This window comes from Lynx canadensis, chromosome A1 (assembly GCF_007474595.2).
Source record: "Lynx canadensis isolate LIC74 chromosome A1, mLynCan4.pri.v2, whole genome shotgun sequence".
NCBI lineage: Eukaryota > Metazoa > Chordata > Mammalia > Carnivora > Felidae > Lynx > Lynx canadensis.
Window position 1 is genome coordinate 79,227,035 of NC_044303.2, and position 20,946 is coordinate 79,247,980.

At 47.7% G+C, this 20,946-nt stretch overlaps 1 protein-coding gene across 1 annotated transcript in view; it reads left to right on the forward strand.

Annotated features, from left to right (window-relative positions):
- The window catches only part of MYO16 (myosin XVI), a 493,885-nt gene that overhangs the window by 421,912 nt on the left and 51,027 nt on the right, over positions 1 to 20,946 (forward strand). The window contains exon 32 of the mRNA XM_030314012.1: positions 3,526 to 4,581. Within this exon, the coding sequence (XP_030169872.1) occupies positions 3,526 to 4,581 (1,056 nt within the window). The remainder of the gene's footprint in view (positions 1 to 3,525; positions 4,582 to 20,946) is intronic.

Below are 20,946 nucleotides of genomic sequence, written 5' to 3' on the forward strand. Positions count from 1 at the left end.
AAGCCCTGGCTCCTTTATAGTTACTAGTTCTTTCTTTAGCTTATGTCTTTACTCTCACATTTTACTAGAGGAAGCTAGAATAATCCAGAAGGCAGCTTTCGCACTCTGCCTGCAGCCCTCCTTCGCTAGATCACCCACCTCCCAGAGCATGGTTTCTATTTTCCACACCACCACAGGGGACAGTGCTGCTGACCCTTCCGTGGTGGCATAAAAAGGGCTGTGCTTCCTCCAGGTTCCAGAATTTCTCCCTCCCCTTGAAGCCTCACCAAGAGCACTCTTAAGGATCACCACGCTTCTGCTAACATGCTCTTCAAGGATCCTCCAATTTTCCAAAGCCACTGGCACACTTTTCAAGTAATCTCATAGTAGCACCCTCCAGGTACCGATATCTACAGTAGCTTTCTATTGCCATATAACAAACCTCTCCAAAATCCAGTGGCTTAAAATAACAAGCATGATGTTGTTCTCTCTCAGCAGCTGGCTGGGCTCAGCAGAGCCACCTCCTGGTTCTGCCACAGCTGTGGTGAGATGGTGGCTGGTGTGGAATCATCAGAAGAGTCAGTTCACTAGATATTTCTGGTGTCTAGGCTGGGGAAACCCAGACAGCTGAGGGCCCCAGCGGATGGGGTCCCCCGGTGTTTCTTTCATCTCTGTGGCCTCTCCACACACGTGCTCCACAGCAGGGCTGCTCCAGGGTAGACAGATGTCATGCATAAAGATCAGGGCCCCCAAGATGTGTCCCAAGGGTGCAAGAGCCAGACAGAAGCTGTACTGCCCATGATCCAGCCTCAGAAGGCAGGTGGCTTCCCCTTTGTCATAGTTTATTCATCAGGGGCGGGCAGGCAGTCACAGAGGCCCTCCTGGCTTCCAGGTTCTGGAAGAGCATGTGGGGTTGAAAATACCACTGAAGCCAGTTTTGGCAAATACAATCTGCCACAAATCCTTTAAATTATTCAAATCTTCGGAACAATTCTGTAATACTAATGTTAAAAATGTGTTTGGTTCATTAGCTTTCTAGAAGCTTATGAGCTGCTGTGTTTTAGCACATTGAAAGCCTTTGGAATAATGCTCACGAATTACGGAGTTACACATGTTTGGTATTTTCTGCTCTTAAAAGTTGGCTGCTTTGGGGAACCCTGTATAATACTGGCTTACAAAGATGTCCAGTGGGTTGGAAAATTAATTTTGTTCTTTTCCTTTCTCATTTGGATCCCCCCCCCCAATTTGGTCCATGATTACAGTGTGCCAGAGCACGAGCTGGCCACTTTACATACAATATCTCTCCTTTTTATTCCTCTGAGATAATTACTGACATCATCATTTTGTGTGTGACTCTACTGGAGCTTAGAGAGACTTGCCCATGACCTCCTTCAAGTTCACAGCTGGCACCTTGCCATCCCCCCCACACACACACACACACGTACACACACATGCACGCACACACACACACACACACACACACACACAGTTCTCCGACCACTTACTGTGACCTGTTGTTCCTGGTCCTGGCATGTAGCACATTCCAACGTGTGAGCATATTTACTTGTCTGTTTTTACTGTTTGTATTGTCTGCACCCCCCACCAGGGCAGAAGAAGGTAGGGAACATTTTGTCCGTGTTCACAAATGTGTCTCGGTCAGTGCTGCTGGAATGCAGGACAAAATGAATGACTGCAGGAAGGAGAGAACACACCGGGACCTAAATCCACTCTACGTGCATGTGACAGAAAACCTGGCTGCTTTGAACAGCTCAGGAACTCAGCAGAATTAGCTGTGCTTCTATGAAGGATTCCTTCAGGGGAATAAAAGACCACATTAATCAAATAGTTCAAGATTTTTGAGAACTTTTGCTATTTCAGCAACACTCTCTGCAGTTTTTTAAAATTAACATCTCGGTTTCCAGAGCCATTATAGTGAACAAGAACACGTTTACAATGTATAGTAAAAATATGTTTGAAAAAGTGTTTTTGGAAGTTTTTCATTTCTTTTAGGTTTATTTACTTTTTCTGAGAGAGAGAGAGCGGGTGCACACACACATGCACGCATAAGCAGGGGAGGGGCAGAGAGGAGGGACAGAATCCCAAACAGGCTCCATGCCGTTAGTACAGAGGCAGATGTGAGCCTGGAACTCACAAACTGTGAGAACTCACAAATCTGAGCCAAGATCCAGACGGGTGCTGAACTGACTGAACCACCCAGGCACCCCTGGAATTTTTAAAAATTAGCCTTTAATAAATGTTGGGGTCATATTTAAATAGTTTTTCTTCTTCGTTCATTGTTTTTCTAAATATCTCCTGTTTCAACAAGAAGTTTCCGCCTCAGTGGGCGGGGCGCCTGGGTGGCTCAGTCGGTTGGGCTTATAACTTGGGCTCAGGTCATGATCTCGCAGTTGGTGGGTTTGAGCCCCGTATAGGGCTCTGTGCTGACAGCTCAGAGCCCAGAACCTGCTTTGGATTCTGTGTCTTCCTCTCTCTCTGCCCCTCTCCTGCTCATGCTGTCTCCCCTTGCCCCTCAAAAATAAATGTTAAAAAAATTTGAAATAATTTAAAAAAATAAGAAGTTTCCATCTTAGATGTTGTTTTTGTTGTTGTGTTTTTACCTTCTGGTTTTTTTTTTAATTTTTTTTTAACGTTTTTATTTAGTTTTGAGACAGAGAGAGACAGAGCACGAACGGGGGAGGGGCAGAGAGAGAGGGAGACACAGAATGGGAAGCAGGCTCCAGGCTCTAGCCATCAGCCCAGAGCCCGACACGGGGCTCAAACTCACGGACCGTGAGATCGTGACCTGAGCCGAAGTCGGACGCTTAACCGACTGAGCCACCCAGGCGCCCCCTGTTTTTTTTTTTTTTTAAGTGATCTCTAAGCCCAGGGTGGGGCCCAAACCCTGACCCCTGAGATCAAGCGGCCCAGGCTCTTCTTGAGCCAGCCCAGCACCCCCTTCCACTTAGAAGTTCCTGGTGACATGTTGTATCTTGATTCCCGTTAAATACGTGCTTCTGTTAAGGATTCAAATATACTGGTTAATTGTAAAACTCACCCTTGGCATCTTTTTTAGAAAGTCCTTTCTAAGAAAGTAATCTCCCCAGGACATGTTGGTGTTTTGTCGCCCGTATACGATTCACAAGGAGCCGAGGCCTTTCCTACAGGAAGCATCCATATGCCACTAACTAGCCAAGGTCCCTGCCGGCCCTGGGGAGGGTCGGTTCAGTCCACACTTACTTCACAGCTGTATCAGGCCCGAGGAGTGCAGGCAGAGTATGTTCCAGAAAGCAGATCTGAAAGGCCCTCCCCAGGGCTTCGCCCTTCCCCTGTGCAGGTGGCTGACCATCCCGGGCCACCTCGCTGCCCACCTGACGCCTTCCTCAACCGGTACACTTGGCCTCCAGCTGCGGGGTCTGGATAGGTCTCCTCGCTGGGAGTCCAGGGCTCTGGAGGGCAGAGGGAGGCAGGCGGGGTGCTCGCGGTGGGACCCCGGGGTAAGGAGGGGGCCTGGCTGACACCTGCGTCCCTCCCCTGTGCCCCCTCCAGCTCTGACCCGGCCCAGGCCGCACAGCGACGACTACAGCACCATGAAGAAGATTCCTCCCCGCAAGCCCAAGCGCAGCCCCAACACCAAGCTCAGCGGCTCCTCCGAGGAGATCGCGGGCGCGCGGCGCAGAGGCGGCCCGAGGTGCACGCTAGGGGTCCCCGCGCCCCCCGCACCCCCCGCACCCCCCGCGCGCGCCCCGCCGGAGCCCGACCCCGAGCCCGAGCCCGTGTACATCGAGATGCTGGGCCGCGCCGGCAGCCCTGAGCAGGCCGAGGCCGTGTACGAGGAGATGAAGTACTTCGCGCCCCCCGAGGCGTCCGCGTCGTCCCCAGCTCTGCCCAGTGACAGTCGGAACCCCGTCCCCGGGGAGGAGGGCGACGGGGGCTGCCCGGCCGCCGGGTCCTGCAGAGACGCGTGCGACATCCCGGCCCCTTTCCCCAACCTGCTCCCTCACCGCCCCCCGCTCCTGGTGTTCCCCCCGACCCCCGTCACCTGCTCCCCGGCATCCGACGAGTCGCCCTTGACGCCGCTGGAGGTGAAGAAGCTGCCGGTGCTGGAGACCAACCTCAAGTACCCCGTGCAGGCCGAAGGCTCTAGCCCGTTGTCCCCGCAGCACGCCAGGAACCCCAAGAGCGACGGGGATGGGCCCGCGTCCCCCGGCCCGCCCGCGCCCGGCGGCTCGCCCCCCACGCCGCCGCCCCCCCCCGCGCCCCCGACCCCCCGGCCGCCCACGCACTTCGCCTTCCCCCCGGAGCCCGTGGGCGCCGCGGCCCGAGCGACAGCCGTCCCCGACGCGCCCAGGGCGCACCAGCCGCCCCACTCTGCGCCCGCGGGGGGCGCGTGCAGCTCTCTCCCCAAGGCCCCCTACTCCCCCGGGAGGGCCGCCAGGCCCGAGCACCGCAAGGCCAGCGCCAGCCCGTCCTCCCCGGTGCCCTACAGCCCCCCGAACTGCAGAGCCCTCAGCAGCCCCCTGGACGAGCTGACCAGCCTCTTCAACTCCGGAAGGAGCTTGCTACGCAAGTCGGCGGCCGGGAGGAGAATCAGGGACCCCGAAGGTAGGCGGAGAGGAGAAGCGGGGACCCCGGAGGTAGGCGGGGAGGAGAATCGGGGACCCCGGAGGTAGGCGGAGAGGAACCCGCAGGTAGGAGAATCGGGGACCCCGAAGGCAGGCAAAAGAGGAACCCGCGCCGGGGTGCATAGCACACAGGTGTGGCATCTCCGCCTCGGGGTCCGCGTGCCTGCACACGCGCACATCCTTGTCTGTTGCTTAAACACGGCTTCGGGGGACTGAGTGGCCATTCCGAGCAGATGCCCACTTAAAAACATCTTGTGCAGCCAATGTGGTCAAGGGGGTAAGAATATTTCCATTCTGCACATAAAGCCTTGTGATATGAAAATACATAGTGCCAAAACTGGGCTCAGCAAAGTCTAGTGACTTCAAGGTGTTAGAGCAAGACTGAGCTTGAGCTGGTGCTCTTTTCTCTAATAATATGCTTCGTGATAACCCGGAAGTGGTATTTTTGTAGCATCACATTGCCGATTCCCGCTGCATTCACAGCTCACCACGAGTGCCCGAGTGTCCTGGGCGGAGGTGACTCCACGTGACCACCTGTCCATTCACAACCTTAGACTGCATACTGCTCACCTTTGTATTGCTTCGGATGAATCATTTTTCTTCGGTTCGAGTACCACCCCAGGGACATCTTAACGCAGTTCTGTTAACACCTGTATCTTCTCATTGAGTAACTCAGCCTAGAGGGGGGTTTGCACTGACCATCCACTCTGGCGGGCACAACACCTGACCTGAGCCCAAGTCGAAAGTTGGATGTTTAAAGGACTGAGCCACCCAGCTCCCCCCCCCCCCCGAGGAACAGATTCTCATAATAATCGCAACTAATGTATTCATCTTCCAAAAAACATTCTAAGGCTTTTATACAAAACCAAAATATTTCCCAATGTGTTGTATCTTAAGGAAGAAATACGTTCATATCTTCTGTCTAAGGAAGTTGTAACAGGTCCCTTTTGTCATAATGCCATCGATACCCACCCCTCCAGGTAAATGGCAAACCATTAACATCCTAGCTTTACAGACTGAGATGGGAAACTTCAAGGTGAAGAGGTTAAATGCCTTCTTCGGGTCAAGTGGTAGGAGTGGGAATAAAATGTTGACATTTTATGGACACGCGAACCTGCTGTGTCTCCAAAAGAAAATATATAAACATGTTAGCTTTCATCATTTGATTAGGAAAATTACTTTTCTGTTCAGGAAAATTACAAAAACTCTAAAATATTTAGAAAGCAATCTGAGTAAGTGACAAGTAGATCAAGGTAGGAATACTTAGCAAATGACTCAATAACTTACTCCCTCTTCATTTTTCAAAAAAAATATGCGAATTGTTTTGCTAACAATTTAAGGATAGGCCCATTAAAAAATGAAATTATCCTTGTAGGTAGAGGAATGTTTGAATTTCACGAGTCATATATTGTATTCGAAGGAACAAAATGGAATCCAAGAGCAAAGCATTAAAGGAACAAATTAATATTTGCTTTTAGAACTAAAAGTTAATTAAAACCACATACAGCTCATTTTACTGGAGTTAGGAATTGGGTGAATTCTTCTTGACTTGATTGACAAAAGTGAAGTGAATGGATTTCTAGACACAATTGGTCTTCTGGAAATCTCTGAGCTGAGGACTCAGCATAGTGAGAGGTATAGTGAGGCCTCCGGCGTGGTGTGTGAATTTGCTAATTACATTTCCCTGCGGTGGCATGAACCAGTATTTGAGAACACATATCAAAACCTCAAGTATGGGGCACCTGGGTGGCTCAGTCGGTTAAGCGTCCAACTTCAGCTCAAGTCATGATCTCACGGCTTGTGGGTTTGAGCCCCACGTCAGCCTCTGTGCTGACAGCTCGGAGCCTGGAGCCTGCTTTGGATTCTGTAGTCTCCCTCTCTCTGTCTCTCTCTCAAAAATAAATAAAAGCATTAAAAAATATTCAAAAACCCTCAAGTACAACACTGTTAGTGCAAGCCTAAAATTACAAAATATCTATTTTTCTACTGTGCGCTTTTACAAAACACTCTTAATTTGAAAAAAAAAATAGCTTGAGCCATTTATGACTTTCTCATAAACATATGAATTGGCAGCTTCTGTGCAAACACCATAGTTTTCATAACTGAAAACTTAGCAATATGAGACCAGGTCATCCCCCCACACCAGATTCCAGGAGTTCCACCTACACAGTTGAGAACTGGGTAGTTCTTGATGGTCTGTGATGTGGGAAATAGCTTGGCATGTTTGCATGGCATGTCCTCATGGGATCTTACAGGTTATTCTTGCAGAATAAAAGAGACGAAAGATAAGATGCGGAAGAGAAAAGTTTTTCGTGCTGGCACTAATCACTAGAGCTGCTACGTGATGATTAAGGTTTACACAATTTGATCCTGAAGTCAGTAATCCATTTTCTTCTGAATGAATTGAATGGCTGTTATTAATGATTTATATAGTCTTGGGACTTCTTCCCTTTAAGGTTTTAAATCTTTTCCTTTACCCTCTTTATATTTAAAGATATCCGTATTTTCACCTGAAATGGCTTTCTTACCAAATAATCCAGTGGGTGGCTAATTCACCCTCCAGGCACCTGAATTAATTACCCTCATCTCTTGCGGTTGTGGTCTGGGGAAATTGTTCCGCCGATTTTGCAGAAGCGTTGGAAATATTCCCCTCGCTTCTTTGGAAAGTGACCTTGAGGAGATTACATTAGTAATCATTAGTACCCCGCTCTGGGCATCTCCAGTTAAAATATCAAGTACAATGAGTCCTTCGTAGTAACGAAGTCCTACCGTGTATAATTCTGCTCCATCACTGCTCCGCAGACTTAGATGTAGGATTTCACAAACATGATCTTCCTCAAAACAGTTCACGTTCTGTTGACTAGTGGGCGTGCGATCTGAGATGTGCAGAGTCACTCAGATGCTAAGAGAGCAGGATGCACATCCAGACAGAAGGGTGGGGGTGGCGATGAACCCATAGCCCGAGAGGAATGATATTAGCAGTGAGTGGTTGTAGTGCTTGCCCTGTAGTTACCGTTTTAATAACCCAGTTAATTTTCCGGAGATGAAGAGATGTCTGCTGCTATTATCCCCATTGCACAGATGGGAAACTTAAGGCACAGAGAGGAACCCCCTTGCCCTGCGCCCATCCATCTGGGAGAGAGACATCGACATGCCTTGAGCACACAGCGATTCTGCACCACCCCCCCCCCCATCACCCACCAGGGCAATTCTCTTACCTACCTCTTGTCTTTAAGACAGGTTTTGAAAGTTCACATTTGCTTACCTGAGGCGCAGCAGGTGGGAGCCATATGGTTGGGGTAGAGAAAGTGGTTACGTAAATTTAAAAATGCCAAACGTGCACTTTACGGCTATTGGGGTGTATATACAATTTTGGAATACCATATGTGGGCCACTTGGCCCTTGACGTTGAGAATGACTGGATGTTTAATTATCTGTGCCTTTCTAGACGCAATTATCCCATTTGGTCCCAAAATGTTTTTCATCTGATGTCATAATATGACTAATATTATTATGCCAATTATTTCTAGTTGCTCAGTTTCAAAAATTATGAGACCTAATTCAAATGAAGGGAGAGAGTCATCGGCTGGGGTAGGCCACTAGGGTGCTCCATTGCGCCAAATGGTGTCCAGCGTCTAGTTGGGTTTATTTTAGAACATGAAATAAAGTCAGCATGCTGTTCTCTCCACCCATTGAAAAGACCAGGATGATAGGAGTTGGGCAAAAATGTAGCATATCTGGAGAAGAAAGGAGGAGAGCCAGGCTGAATAAGGAAGGGTCCGATCTGCAGAATGTTCTTACAAAAATTGTTTTATTACTTTTGATATAGTGCATCCATAGTTTATAAGATATAAATAGGTAGTCAAAAATGATGTAAAGAACAACAGAAACTGTACGTCTCTTTGCATATAGTCGGTGTTTATTAAATACCTATTTGGTGAAAAGCCTCCCTGAAAAAAAGCAGCCCTCGAGGCAGTTTTACTTAAAGAGAATCACCTAAGCCAAATGGAAATTCTTGTTCATCTCAAATACTTTATTTTCCTGCAAGAACATTCTGAGTAAAGAGTATTTTGAGTTTTCCGATCAGAGTGTTAGATGAATTTTCACCGTTTAATATATTATCCCATTGGGCCATTTGTTTGAAAAGGAGTTCTTTTTAAAGTTGGCCGTATGGAAGGCATCAAGCATATGCAAAAGCAGAGGGAACAGATTAATGGACTCTCTCCACGGCCAGTCTCGCTTCGTCTCTAATCCCGCCCGGGGTCGCTCCACCGTTACTGGATGATTTTGAAGTACATTCCAATGTCAAATCAATTTATCAATAAATATTTATAAATATTTTATTATTGAAGTCCTTTAGAAAAACTAAAAGATTTATTCTAGAAAGTGCTTTAGAAAAAAATGAAAAATGTATTCTTAAATCACTTTAATTAGTACGGACCATTCCGTCCACTTCAGCCTTCACAGACATGATCCACTGCTCCTAAGAGTAAGAGAAACCTGCTTCCGGAAAGTATGGCATCAGTTTTCATGACAGAGACAGAATAATTCTCTGGGGTTAGATTTCCACCGAAAATACACTACTGGCCTGTGAGATCTTCCCCAGGAGCTTCGAGGGAAACCCCTGAGGTGGGCAGCTGGCTCAGGGAGCCCCTTCTACTACCACACACACACACACACACACACACACACACACACACAGGTGTGGATCTCTAAATATTATACCCAGACTAAGGGTGAAAGACCAACGTTCCAAAAGACAAGCTACAGGTGCTTCTGAAATCAATATTTTATGAGGTTTCGATGCTTCTAGGCCACGTTAGGGACAGCTACTCAGTCATTGTTTAGTAACAAGAAGAATGCTTTGAAATCACAGAAATGTCGTGCACTTCCTGGCAGAGATCTGTGACTTGCTCGAGGACGGTGTCTGTGAGCTGCCATTTGGGGACACTTTCTTCATTTCATCTCTGACGTGTTCTGGTGAGACCACAGCACAAGAAATGGGTGCGCCTTATGCATGTCTCTGCCTCCCATGACGGGATGCAGGGCTTGGCCTCCCCTAGGCTTCCTGCCTCTACGCAGACACTTCGAGCACAGTCCAGTGCAGGGCCATTCGCCTTCCTCCCTCCCTGCACGCTTTCTCTCCGTGGTGACTTCCTGGGGGCAGGGGAGTGGCCTGAGGCATCCTGACAGCCATGAAGGGCGTGGACAGACAGGCACATAGTTTACTGATGCGTTGCTGTCTGCCTTCCTGCATCACGTAAGAGCCTCCTTCCCGTGAAACAAGGCATTCCTCCGCGTTCTGGAACCATCTGGAGTTAACACTAAATGTCCCTGATTTTCCAAATGAGTAAGTCCTTTGGAAAGATGAGCTTAGCATCCCCGAGAAGCGAGTGGATATTAGGCGAAGAAGAGCCATCTAGGTTTCTCCCAGTGCTGGGGAGCCGAGCTTTGACATAAGAAGAAGATCCCTCTCTGGGAGAAAAGGATGTTTTTCACCAAGTTCTTGGCCCTTCTGCAGGAACAGGCGGCCTCTGTGTTTGGGACATGTTTGCAGTGTTTCTAATTTCCCAGATAATACTTGGTTCACCTCCGCTTAAAAATGAGCTTTCAGTGTTAATAAATTGGTCAGCAGCCAACCCACCTGTGTGACGAGCACAGGGCTGTTTGTCCTCTGTATCAGTTGGACACTTTTTAAAAAGCCTAATGTGTGTTGTGAATGGCTGTGACATTCTTCCCACCATTTAGAGCACCTTCTCTTTATAAATGCCCGAGAATTCACACAGGGAAATTGTGCAACCGGGGGCCCGTAAGGGACTTGCATTAACTTGTAGAGCTAATTCCCTAACCCATTTACTTAATGCAAGTACAGGGCTTGCTACGGGGAGTCAAGAAATGGAGAAATCTGGCCCCTGCCTTCTCACCAACTGTTGGAGGCAGCCAGGCCCATCCAATTCAGTGAGTCAAAGTCTAGGAGAAGAGAAAGGCTTTAGCCTGAAGGTCATAAACCATCGGTGGGTCCATAACTGAGCTCCCAGTGGCCAGTGAGCCCCAGGGTTGTGCTTGCACCTTGTTGGTGGAGAGAGGTCCTGGACCTCCTCAGATTCTCACAACACGTCGCACGGTGTGCTTGGTGAGTGGCTCCCGGAGAGGCTTGCGAGAGCCTCACCCCAGGGCTGCCCTGCGAACAGGGAGAGTGGTACCCAACCCGGAGAGGATGGGGCCATCCAGGTGCACAAGTGGGGGAGTAGGCATGACAGCCAGGGGACCCGCTGTGTGCGGAGACACGTGAGCCTGGGATACATGGTCCCATCAGAGCATAGTCGTGAAGGGCAAAGAATGTACAGAGATGGAACAGCAAGCACTAGTCGCCTTGCGTGGGATGAAGGCAGGATGAGCTTTCCACCTGGAAGTTCCGTGACAAGGTCCTGAACGGTCTCCATCATCTCTCTTGGTCACGTGGCAGTTCAGCAGGAATGCTTAGGATCTTCCCCACAAGAGTGCAAAGAGCCAGGGGAGGGAAACGAACCAGACGGATAATAGCAGTTCTAGGTATGGGCATGTGACCTCGTGTAACTGGAAATACTCAGAAATGCTGTGGAACATCTGTTAATGATATTCTGCTAATAATATGAATAGCCAATGTTTGTGGACGGTTCTTTCCTGTTGCCCCGAGCACGCACAGTCTCTTCTGTCCCCAGATCCTCAGCCCTGTGTGAGGCCAGTGAAGCAGGTGTCAGCATTCCCCTCTGCTAATGAGCAATCCGAGACCTGGAGGGATTAAGTGATTCTCCCACAATCACAGGAACTAACCGGCCCCAGAGTCAGGAATCAAACAAGGCTCCTTTCTCCAAAACCAGGGAGAGATTTCTATTTCTGTTCTGTGAGGCCATTGTCAGCCTCGAAAACCAATTGAGATTTTGAAAAGATGCGGAGTCCCCGTCCGAGAGGATAATTACTTTTGAAAGTTACACAGGAACTCATGACCAGGAAAAGAGACGGGAATACTTTTCCTTTCCGGTGCTTTTTTTTCAGCCGCCCCCATGATTGGGATAGGAGAAAGGCACCCAGAAAAGCCTCCATCAGTCGCCTCTTGGTGCCGTTCTAGACAAAAGAAATGAAAACAAGCAGCAGCAATTCAGTAGTTTCTGAATTATGGCAACCTAGAAACAGGTGAAGGTAATGGCCGGAAGTTAGAAATAGGTCTGGACAAAAATCTAGCGTCAGGCCTCCATTCAGGGCCCCTCAGTAAGGATTTGTTGGGGAAATATTAAGCTCACAGGTCTCACAACCATGGTATGCTCACTAGACCGTGGTGTTTCGTTATCCTTTGAAACCCGGTAGCAAAACCAAGAAGAGAGGTGTGGCAATTAAATATGTAGATCAACCCAATCAAGAAGTTACCTTTGAGTAGTGGGAATCATGGGAAATTACCTGAACATATTGGCTGTGGGTCTGTAGCCACCAGTCTTCCCAGAGACATGTATCTTGCATGAATAGCTCGTCACTTCTGCAGTGAGCCAAAGGCAGCTGAGCAGCCATCACCACTGGGATGTTCTGTGATGCACTGTCAGCGGGAGAAGAATCTATTGTACCTGGAATTCTGAAGGAAAAAAAAAAAAAAAGAGGTCGTCTTTTCAGAAGTGGATTATCTTTCATAACCAGTAAATATTTTTCATGCTATCAACCCGTTAAAGCAAGCAGCTATTGTGAATTGTGGGTCTCTCTACTGGATTGTGAATTAAACTCCCACCGGGGGCTCCAAAGAGAAGCCCAGGGCTTTATCTTCGGAGGCTCTCAGCAGCTCTCCTTAAGCAAGTTAATAAAGACCTTCCTGACAATCTGCATCTCATTATTGCCACATAATACAACATCCTGGGGTTTTCTTCCTTCTGTGAAGAAATGCTTAAAAGCGACACGGTGCATGGAATGTTTTCCTAAAGACGGGCTGGATCGGTGCCATGGTCTCTCTCTCCTTAAGAGTGTTGGCAGAGGAAAGCCTATTTCTTAATTGCCTACCAGCGTTCAGGTCCTTTATGCCGACTTGAGTCATTTTTATGATTAATCCTCAGATTAGCCTAGAAAATCTCACACTACCTGAAAGCCGGCTCTATCCAATATCACTTTATCCAGCGCTCAGTCCCATGGGTCCACAACGGTCACCTGGCATCCGCTGTGTGCGAAGCTTCACGGGGTGCTTTCTGCTCTGGCTTTACTTCCATCTCTTTTCCGGGTTCTCCTTGAAATCTGTAACGTTCATACCCGTCCTCTGTACATTTGCAATCACTGGCCTATTGCAGTCACACATGGTAATTGTAATACGACAGTAAACAACAATCTGGTTTCTTTTGGTCCGCACGCAGGTGACTAGGTCCTCAAGAATGCAGGGCCCAGACAATGGCAGGCATGAGCTGGATCTGACATTACACAGCTTTACAGTAAAACCCGCCCTGTACCATGATGCCTGAGAATCGGTGCATTCCTCGGAATTGCTGAGAAACCTACAAAACAGCTTCCTCACACCCAAAAGTCTAGCTCATCACCAAACCTAATTTTGCCAAGGAAAGTTTCCTTTTAAAGAATCAGAGAACTGACATATACACAGTGGGTACGTGAGGGAATTTCCCAGGCAAATGTGCCTGTTTTGGATTTTGGTCTTACTATTCTTTGATGTGGAAAGATGGACAATCCAGGAAGAAGTAAGTCTGAGAGAGAAGATGGAGACACAGCCTCGGGGGAAAACTAGGATCCCCAAAAAGGCATCTCCGTGTTACCAGAAAGTGAAGCTGAGCTCCCAGCTTTTAAATTACCTTCTGACGTCACTCCAGGTCCGTTCACTGGAGCTATGTTTACTGGATCTTGTTCTCAGGTGAGATCACTGGTTGGATGGAGGCAGGCTGGTTTTCGCAGCAGAATGGAGGGGACGCAGCAATGTGCAAACAACTGCTGTGATATGGGGGAGCCCCCTCCCATGTCCTTTCTTAGGTACTCAGCCAGCGCCCAGCCCCAAGACACTGCAGCAAAAAAGTATTTTTTAATGTATTTTATTTTCATGAGAATCGCATTGACTCTGTTTCGTCTCTTGGTATTTTGGTACCTTTACATATATCCGGTGATGGAGTCCTTCTCAGATTTTTTAATGGATAAATTGCTTTCAAAATAACGACTGCAATCCTTAAGGAAAAAAATAGTCTACGATGCTCCATTTCCCAGACATTGGCTCGCCTTCCGGCGTTACCATGCTGTTCGAGCGCCTTCGGGCCACCCCTCGTGTCCACATAAACCTTAGCCCAACTAGAGGCTGATTGAATCACTTATGTGTCATACAAGACAGTAAAACTCTAATTGTTAACATTAATTTCACTGGTGCAGTTGTGATGTGCAGGGGTCTCCGTTCGTTTACCGATCCTTGAAATCGTGCCTAATTTACAGAGACTAAAGAGCAGCACAACACAAGAGGCGCTGGGCTTATGTATGGTGATGAGGGATCATAAAAATGTCTTTTTAATCTGATGGTTGTTAGAAAACCCAGCGATGTGGTCCAGCTGCTAGTCAGAGAGCATTTTCATTGCTGTGAGGATTGAATCCGTCCTGGGAACCCTTTGTAATGATTTTAGGAGAAATGTCCTTTTTTTTTTTTTTTTTTTTTTTTTTTTTTTAAATTCAGGTAACAAAATAATTCTATGACATGGCCCCAAAACATGCAGTTCTTTTCAGGCACTAAAAAAAAAAAAAAAAAAAAAAAAAATTAGACACTAACACCGGGCAAGATGATTAAACTGGCAATGATATTTTATATTGCTATTTGCCCCAAGTTTTGTTCATTTATTTAAAAAATGCATTGAGGATCTGTTTTGTGTCAGGCATTGTACTAAGTTGTATGGATTTTTCAGGTCAAATGTGGGGACTGTTCAGAAGCAGCAGACAGCAGGGAAACATGAAAAATCCAATGGATCCAGGCGGTGGGAAACGGCTTGTGTGAAAACACCATTTGGATGTCACGGAACGCCACTTCCCCTCCATGCGTGTGCAATGCAGCATTTTTATTCAGTTCATTCCATTCTTCTTCATCTTTAGGTGCTTACCATGACCCATTAAGTTGATTTCCCAACCTGTAAATATGTCTTTTGGAGCCCTGGTCTAAAAGGTGGGGTTTATATGGAGGGACAGGAGTGGGAGGGAGTGGTGTTAGACCAAACATGAAGAGAGGGAGCTCCAGGACAGGTGGACCCCGGCCCTCATGCTAGGGGCCAGTCTGTGCTCTGTCACGCAGGATGGTCATAGGGTTTTATACAAGGGCATGGTGACATGGTCAAGTTAGGTTTGGGGGTACCTACACGAAGCCGTGTGGGTAGGATAGATGTCTCTCTCTCTCCGATTTCTCTATATTCATGTAAATGTAAACATATAACTTTAGCAAGGATTCATGAGAAATGCTTAGTTGTGGGGCATGCGGAAAGGGGATCGCACCTGCCAACTGGTCATTTGGTGGTTTCTTCCTTCTCTCCTGGAAGAAAGGAGAACCCATTTGAGACACAGGGGCAGCCTTGCCCTACAGGGTCCCAGTGTCCTCCCTCTGAGTAACTGACAGCTACACTGTGACATGTCACTGCGGCGGCTCAAGGGAAATCCAAGCACAGGCGCACATGATTTTAGAGGCCTAAGGAATTAGCAATGCCAGCCAGCCAATGTGGGCAGGTGGGGCTGTTCCTCAAGAGACGAGCACGGTGCCACCTTGCTGTTGTTAAAATATTGAAATATCTCTGTACCAGTTGGAAGTGACTGTCATTCAGGGCCTGTGGGGTCCCCAAGGCCAGCACCCGCCCCATCCCCCCTTGGGTGTCCTGGCCCCAGGCCTGTCCAGTTTCTTCTCGGTTAGATGTTGACACAACGGGCTTGAGGTAACTGGTTTGTGCTTATTCGGTTGGTGTTGGCCCGTGCCCTTTGGGTTTAAATAGTTGAGGTGGGCAAATTTTGTGATTACTCCTGAACAAGGAGTTTGAAAAGACTCAGCATACATCACTGCGATTTTTTTTCTTTTTAACTCTTGCTGATTTTACTGGTTCTCTCTCACCTGCCGCAGTCACACGGTTGAAATTAGTGTCCGCAAGTAGAGAGCTCTCCTGTCCGGAATGACAGGCATGTGGATCAGTAAACCTCTAGTCATGCTTGAGTCTATGTGATGGAGATCGGGGCTGGCTGGAGGGCTCGGAACATCAGGGTAGGACTGGAATGTGAGCCAATGTCCCTGAAATGGAGGAACATAGATTATATTATTCTTCTTCATTTTTTTTTTTAATTTTTTTTTTCAACGTTTATTTATTTTTGGGACAGAGAGAGACAGAGCATGAACGGGGGAGGGGCAGAGAGAGAGGGAGACACAGAATCGGAAACAGGCTCCAGGCTCTGAGCCATCAGCCCAGAGCCTGACGCGGGGCTCGAACTCCCGGACCGCGAGATCGTGACCTGGCTGAAGTCGGACGCTTAACCGACTGCGCCACCCAGGCGCCCCAATTATATTATTCTTAAGGACCAAAGCTGTTATCCTTTTTTTATGTATATGAACTTCTTTTTAATGCTTATTTATTTATTTTGAGAGAGAGATAGAGAGCAAGTGGGGAACGGGCAGAGAAAGAGAGAGACAGAGAATCCCAAGAAGACTCCGTGCTGTCAGCACAGAGCCCGACGCAGGGCTCCATCCCACAAACCGTGAGATCATGACCTGAGCCCAGATCAAGAGTTGGACGCTTAACCTACTGAGCCACCCAGGCGCCCCCAAAGTAGTTATTCTTAAAGCAGATTATCTATTAAAGATCCAAGAAGGGCTCTATTACTAGCTACATATAAAAGCGACCAAATATCGGGAGACAAAATAGACTCCATACAGTTCTCACAAAAATTAAATAAATGCCCTCCGAGGTTCTATCAGATCCAGGGATGGGCATTGACGTAAGAAAGGATGCGTGTGCTGGTAGAAGGACATGGGACTCCTCTGTGTACCATCACGCGATGCCCCACAGATGTCACAAATACTACATGTTCCTGATAAAAGAGCAGAATATTATCCTCCTTGCCTTGGAAAGTGAGGGGGACCCATTTCCCTAAACCAAAGCGCCCCCCCTGCCAGGGCCCACAGAGCTGCATTCCATGACTCCTGGATTTACATTACCACCTGGCACTTGGGAAATGTAAAAATAACACCAATATAAATAACCGCATGACCTATGAAATTACACATGAGGAATGGGTCTCTGGGCCAGGCCAGCGTGTTGTTTAGATGTTGCATATTCAGCTAATTATAGGAGAGGCGAGCTACCCAAGCACACGGAAAGGGAAGGGATTGGCGTGATTTGTTTCCCATTATGGCAGGGACAGAATGGATAGATGGGCACAAAAGGATCCAGCTAGTTAAATTTAAAGGAAAATTGGCACGACATAATTTTCTGTGCATTTCTGGGTTCTAAAAGCCCTATTTATACCCACAGGCATTTTTTAGCTTTACTATTCTTCCCCGGCTCAGCACATATGTTGTTGAAGATATCACTCTATTTCCTGACTCAGTTGGTGTTTTCTAGTGCAACCCCCTCCTTGCACTTAGCAGGGGAGAGGGTGGCAGGAGTTCGGAGCGGGGGATGAGGAAGCATTGCCGTTCCAACCTACTTAGCCTGGAGGGTCAGTGTCTGTGGCACTTGCTGGCACAGAAGAATGCTTAAAACATAAGTTCAAGGGGGGATTTTGATCTACTCAAGAACGGCAATTTCATAAGGGTTGTTAAAGAGTAGGAAGGTGCACTGGGGGCCGGAGTTAGCCTTTTAAGATCAGTAGCGTCGGGAAATTATGTTTTCTCAACCCACACAGCCTTTGCAACTGCTACAGTGCTCTATTTTTTGTTTTCTGTTTTCCTAAGCAATCAAGTTCCTATGGAAATACAACTGGATTGTGGGACGCAGGTGCGTCCCATGGGTAATCGCATAGGAATCCGGTTTTCCGTCTCCAGTGCCCTGATACTGTTAGACCCTGCAGCCCTCCCTTGACACCTTTCTGCAAATATGAGCAAAGGGGCGATAAAGTCAGATTCACATGGCTTAGGGTCCGTTACACCTGTGCTGTACAAAAGCTATAGAGACTGAGTGTGCACCCCTCAGTGTGAGCAGACGCACCCCCTGTAGGGAAGACCCCAGTCTGCATACATCTCATGTCTTGTTACACAAGCCTGCACATGAGGTCTGTCTGCTTATTTGAGGTTAGGATCAGACACTGTCTGTGGGAATCCTTACACTTGACATTTGTCTTTCTCTGAGGCAATAAGCCATATGTTTGGGTTGTGCTATCGTGTATTTTTTTTTTTTTTTAGAGTTTAATTCACTTCCTAGAAACTTGTTATAGCAGAACGCAGGGCAATTTGGGAGTGCTAAACCCTTATTTGTATTTCTTCCTCTAAGATTTTAGAAAAATCAGAGGCGTAAAAGACATTGTTCCTTGTAATACAAACTAGATGCCGACTTGGGCTAAGTGATCCCATCCAAATTTAATTACACACCATCTATGTGTATCTGTAAGCACAGTCCAGCCGTAACTCCTAAATTTTAGGAACGAGAACTCGAGAAGTAGCAGGACTATGCCAGCCACGTCTCTCGCCGTTTGTACCTTTCCTTAATGCCAAAGAGGAAAAAGCAAGCACATTCCCTTTGCGCATAGCCTTTCTAGAAGAGGAATTTTCCTATAGAGTTGCGGAATGAATCCCAGCCAGCATGAGTAATGAGTTGAAAATGTATTTTCACATTTTTTCTGCCTTGCATAGCACTCTTGGTATTAAATCAGTCAAACGGCTATAGTTTGTTTTTCTCTCCTGCGTTACTGACCTGGATCCTGTCTCCTATGTTTCCAAAATACACTCTAAAATTATCTCGAGTTCAGGTAACTAAGAACGAAATGACGTGCTTAGCATTCATCTTAAAGAAACACACCGTGGCTCATTCCTTACTTGTTCTGTACGACCTTTCAGTGGCATGGGTGCCCTCAGCCCCCCTTTGTCCCTCCGCCCTGTCTCCCAGCCCACACCTGCCCGCTTGTGTCCACCGTCACTGGGCCTCACCTTCTGTTGCCCATTGGGGGGGGTGGCATCGCTCTCCTGCAAGAGACCCTCCCTGCTGAGGGATGCTGGAGTCTCTCCCACACACGGTCTTCTCAGTCCTAATAAATGCTCTGCTTCAAATCATTGCCACTCTGTTTAGGCCTTGGGCATGTGGCTGTCCCTTGAAGGTCGATGTGCACAGCCCCAGACTTGTCCTGTGTCCACTCACCTCGGTTGGTGCTGACTTACTGAGGTCCCTCAGCTCCAAGGGACCTGTAACTCGGACCTCCCTGCCCAGCCGGTCCTTCTGACCCTGCCCAAGCCTAAATGCTCTGTGCTCTTCTCTCTGAACTTTCCTCCAGCCTCATCCAGCTGGACACATTTTTGCTAGATTAATAACATTTAAAAATTACAGTCTTGGGGCACCTGGATGGCTCAGTCCGTTGACGGTCCGACTCTCAATTTCGGCTCCAGTCATGATCCCAGGGTCATGGGATCAAGCCTGGTGTTGGGCTCTGTGCTGAGCGTGGAGACAACTTAAGATTCTCTCTTCCTCCCTCTGCCCCTCCCCCCCCAATACAGTCTTTATGTTATGCCCTTCCTTACCTAAGAACGTGCTAGACCCCACTCTGGTGACGGTGCATAAGTTGCAAACTTATGCCCACTTCTCTCTGCCCTTTCCCTCTCCTCTCTCTTCTCTCCTCCCTCCCCTCCTTTCCCCTCGTCTGTGGGCAGAAAGGCTTTCCAGACAGTCGTTTTTTCCAGACATTGAAGAGTATACCATGGTGGGGGACAGGTGTGGAAGTGTCTTTAAGAAAAAGAATAAAAATGATGGGGCGCCTGGTGGCTCAGTTGGTTGAGTGTCTGACTTCAGCTCAGGTCATGATCTCACAGTTGAAGAGTTTGAGCCCAGTGTCGGGCTCTATGCTGACAGCTCGAAGCCCGGAGCCTGCTTCGGATTCTGTGTCTCCCTCTCTCTCTGCCCCTCCCCCGATCATGCTCTGTCTGTCTGTCTCTCTCTCTCTCAAAAATAAATAAACACTAAACATTTTTTTAAAAAAGAAAAAGAATAAAAATGACAATTTAGGGAGTGAATTGAAGGTTTATTTAAAATGAGGAAATAAAGCAAAGCTGTCTCATGCAAGCGATAACTACACGCATTGACCAACTGACCCTTGGGTTTCTGACTTGGCCTTTGCAAGTGAGTGTGAGTCTGGGACCCTCATGGCCAAGACTCCTGGTCAACCCCCCTCTGCCCCTGTCCAGGCACCAAGATTCCAGAGCCAACATCTGTCACGCTCCTTGCAGTTCTCTGACATTAAAGTTCCTAAAACCATGTAAACTAAGGTCTTAAAAACCTGACCACGCATAAACCTTGCTGATTGGTAGCACAGTAGTAGAAACCTGATTGCTTACTGTGGGTCAGGAACAGATTTCAAAGATCCCAAAGCCCTTTCCTCCACTCAAGTTAACAAGCAGGTGGAAAACAACCAGCTCTGGCCCTTTGAATATGGAGAAAACGTCCCCCTCGCACAACGTGAAATTTTCTTCACCTCGTAATTTTAAATAAGTAGAGATTAGAACTCAAACGTGTAAAAACAGTGGAAGTCTTTTCACGATTCCAGTAATCTCTTATGAATGAGGAGAAACTGTTCCTGACTTTTCTCCCTCATCGTTCACATGAATTCTTCAGCCAGTAACTTCGTCAGTTCTTCCAATTACACAACACGTAGTTTCCTTTTAGAAAACAAAGTCTCTATAGCAATTTTGTCATAGCAATTCATTTATTCTTTACTCTATTTTTTCTTTTTTTTTTAAAAAAAAAATTTTTAACGTTTATTTGAGAGACAGAGTGCGAGCAGGGGAGGGGCAGAGAGAGAGGGAGGGAGACACAGAATCCGAAGCAGGCTCCAGGCTCCCGAGCCATCAGCACAGAGCCCAACGCGGGGCTCGAACCCACAAACCGTGAGATTACGACCTGAGCCAAAGTCAGACGCTTACCCGTCTGAGCCACCTGGGCGCCCCATCTATTTTTTCTTTCTTTCAGCAAATATTTTATCGAGCACCTACTCTGTGCCCGTACTTGCACTCCACAAGGGGCAGGCGGAAAACAAATGATGGGAGTGGAATGTGCCTGCCGTGAGAAGGACCACCCAGGGCACCAAAGCCGGGAGTAAGGAAAGAAACTGACCTGAGGCGGAGAGAGGTGCTATCTTCTAGAAGGTGGTCCGGAAAGCCTGTATGCTCAGGGCAGATTTGAGCAGAGCCTAA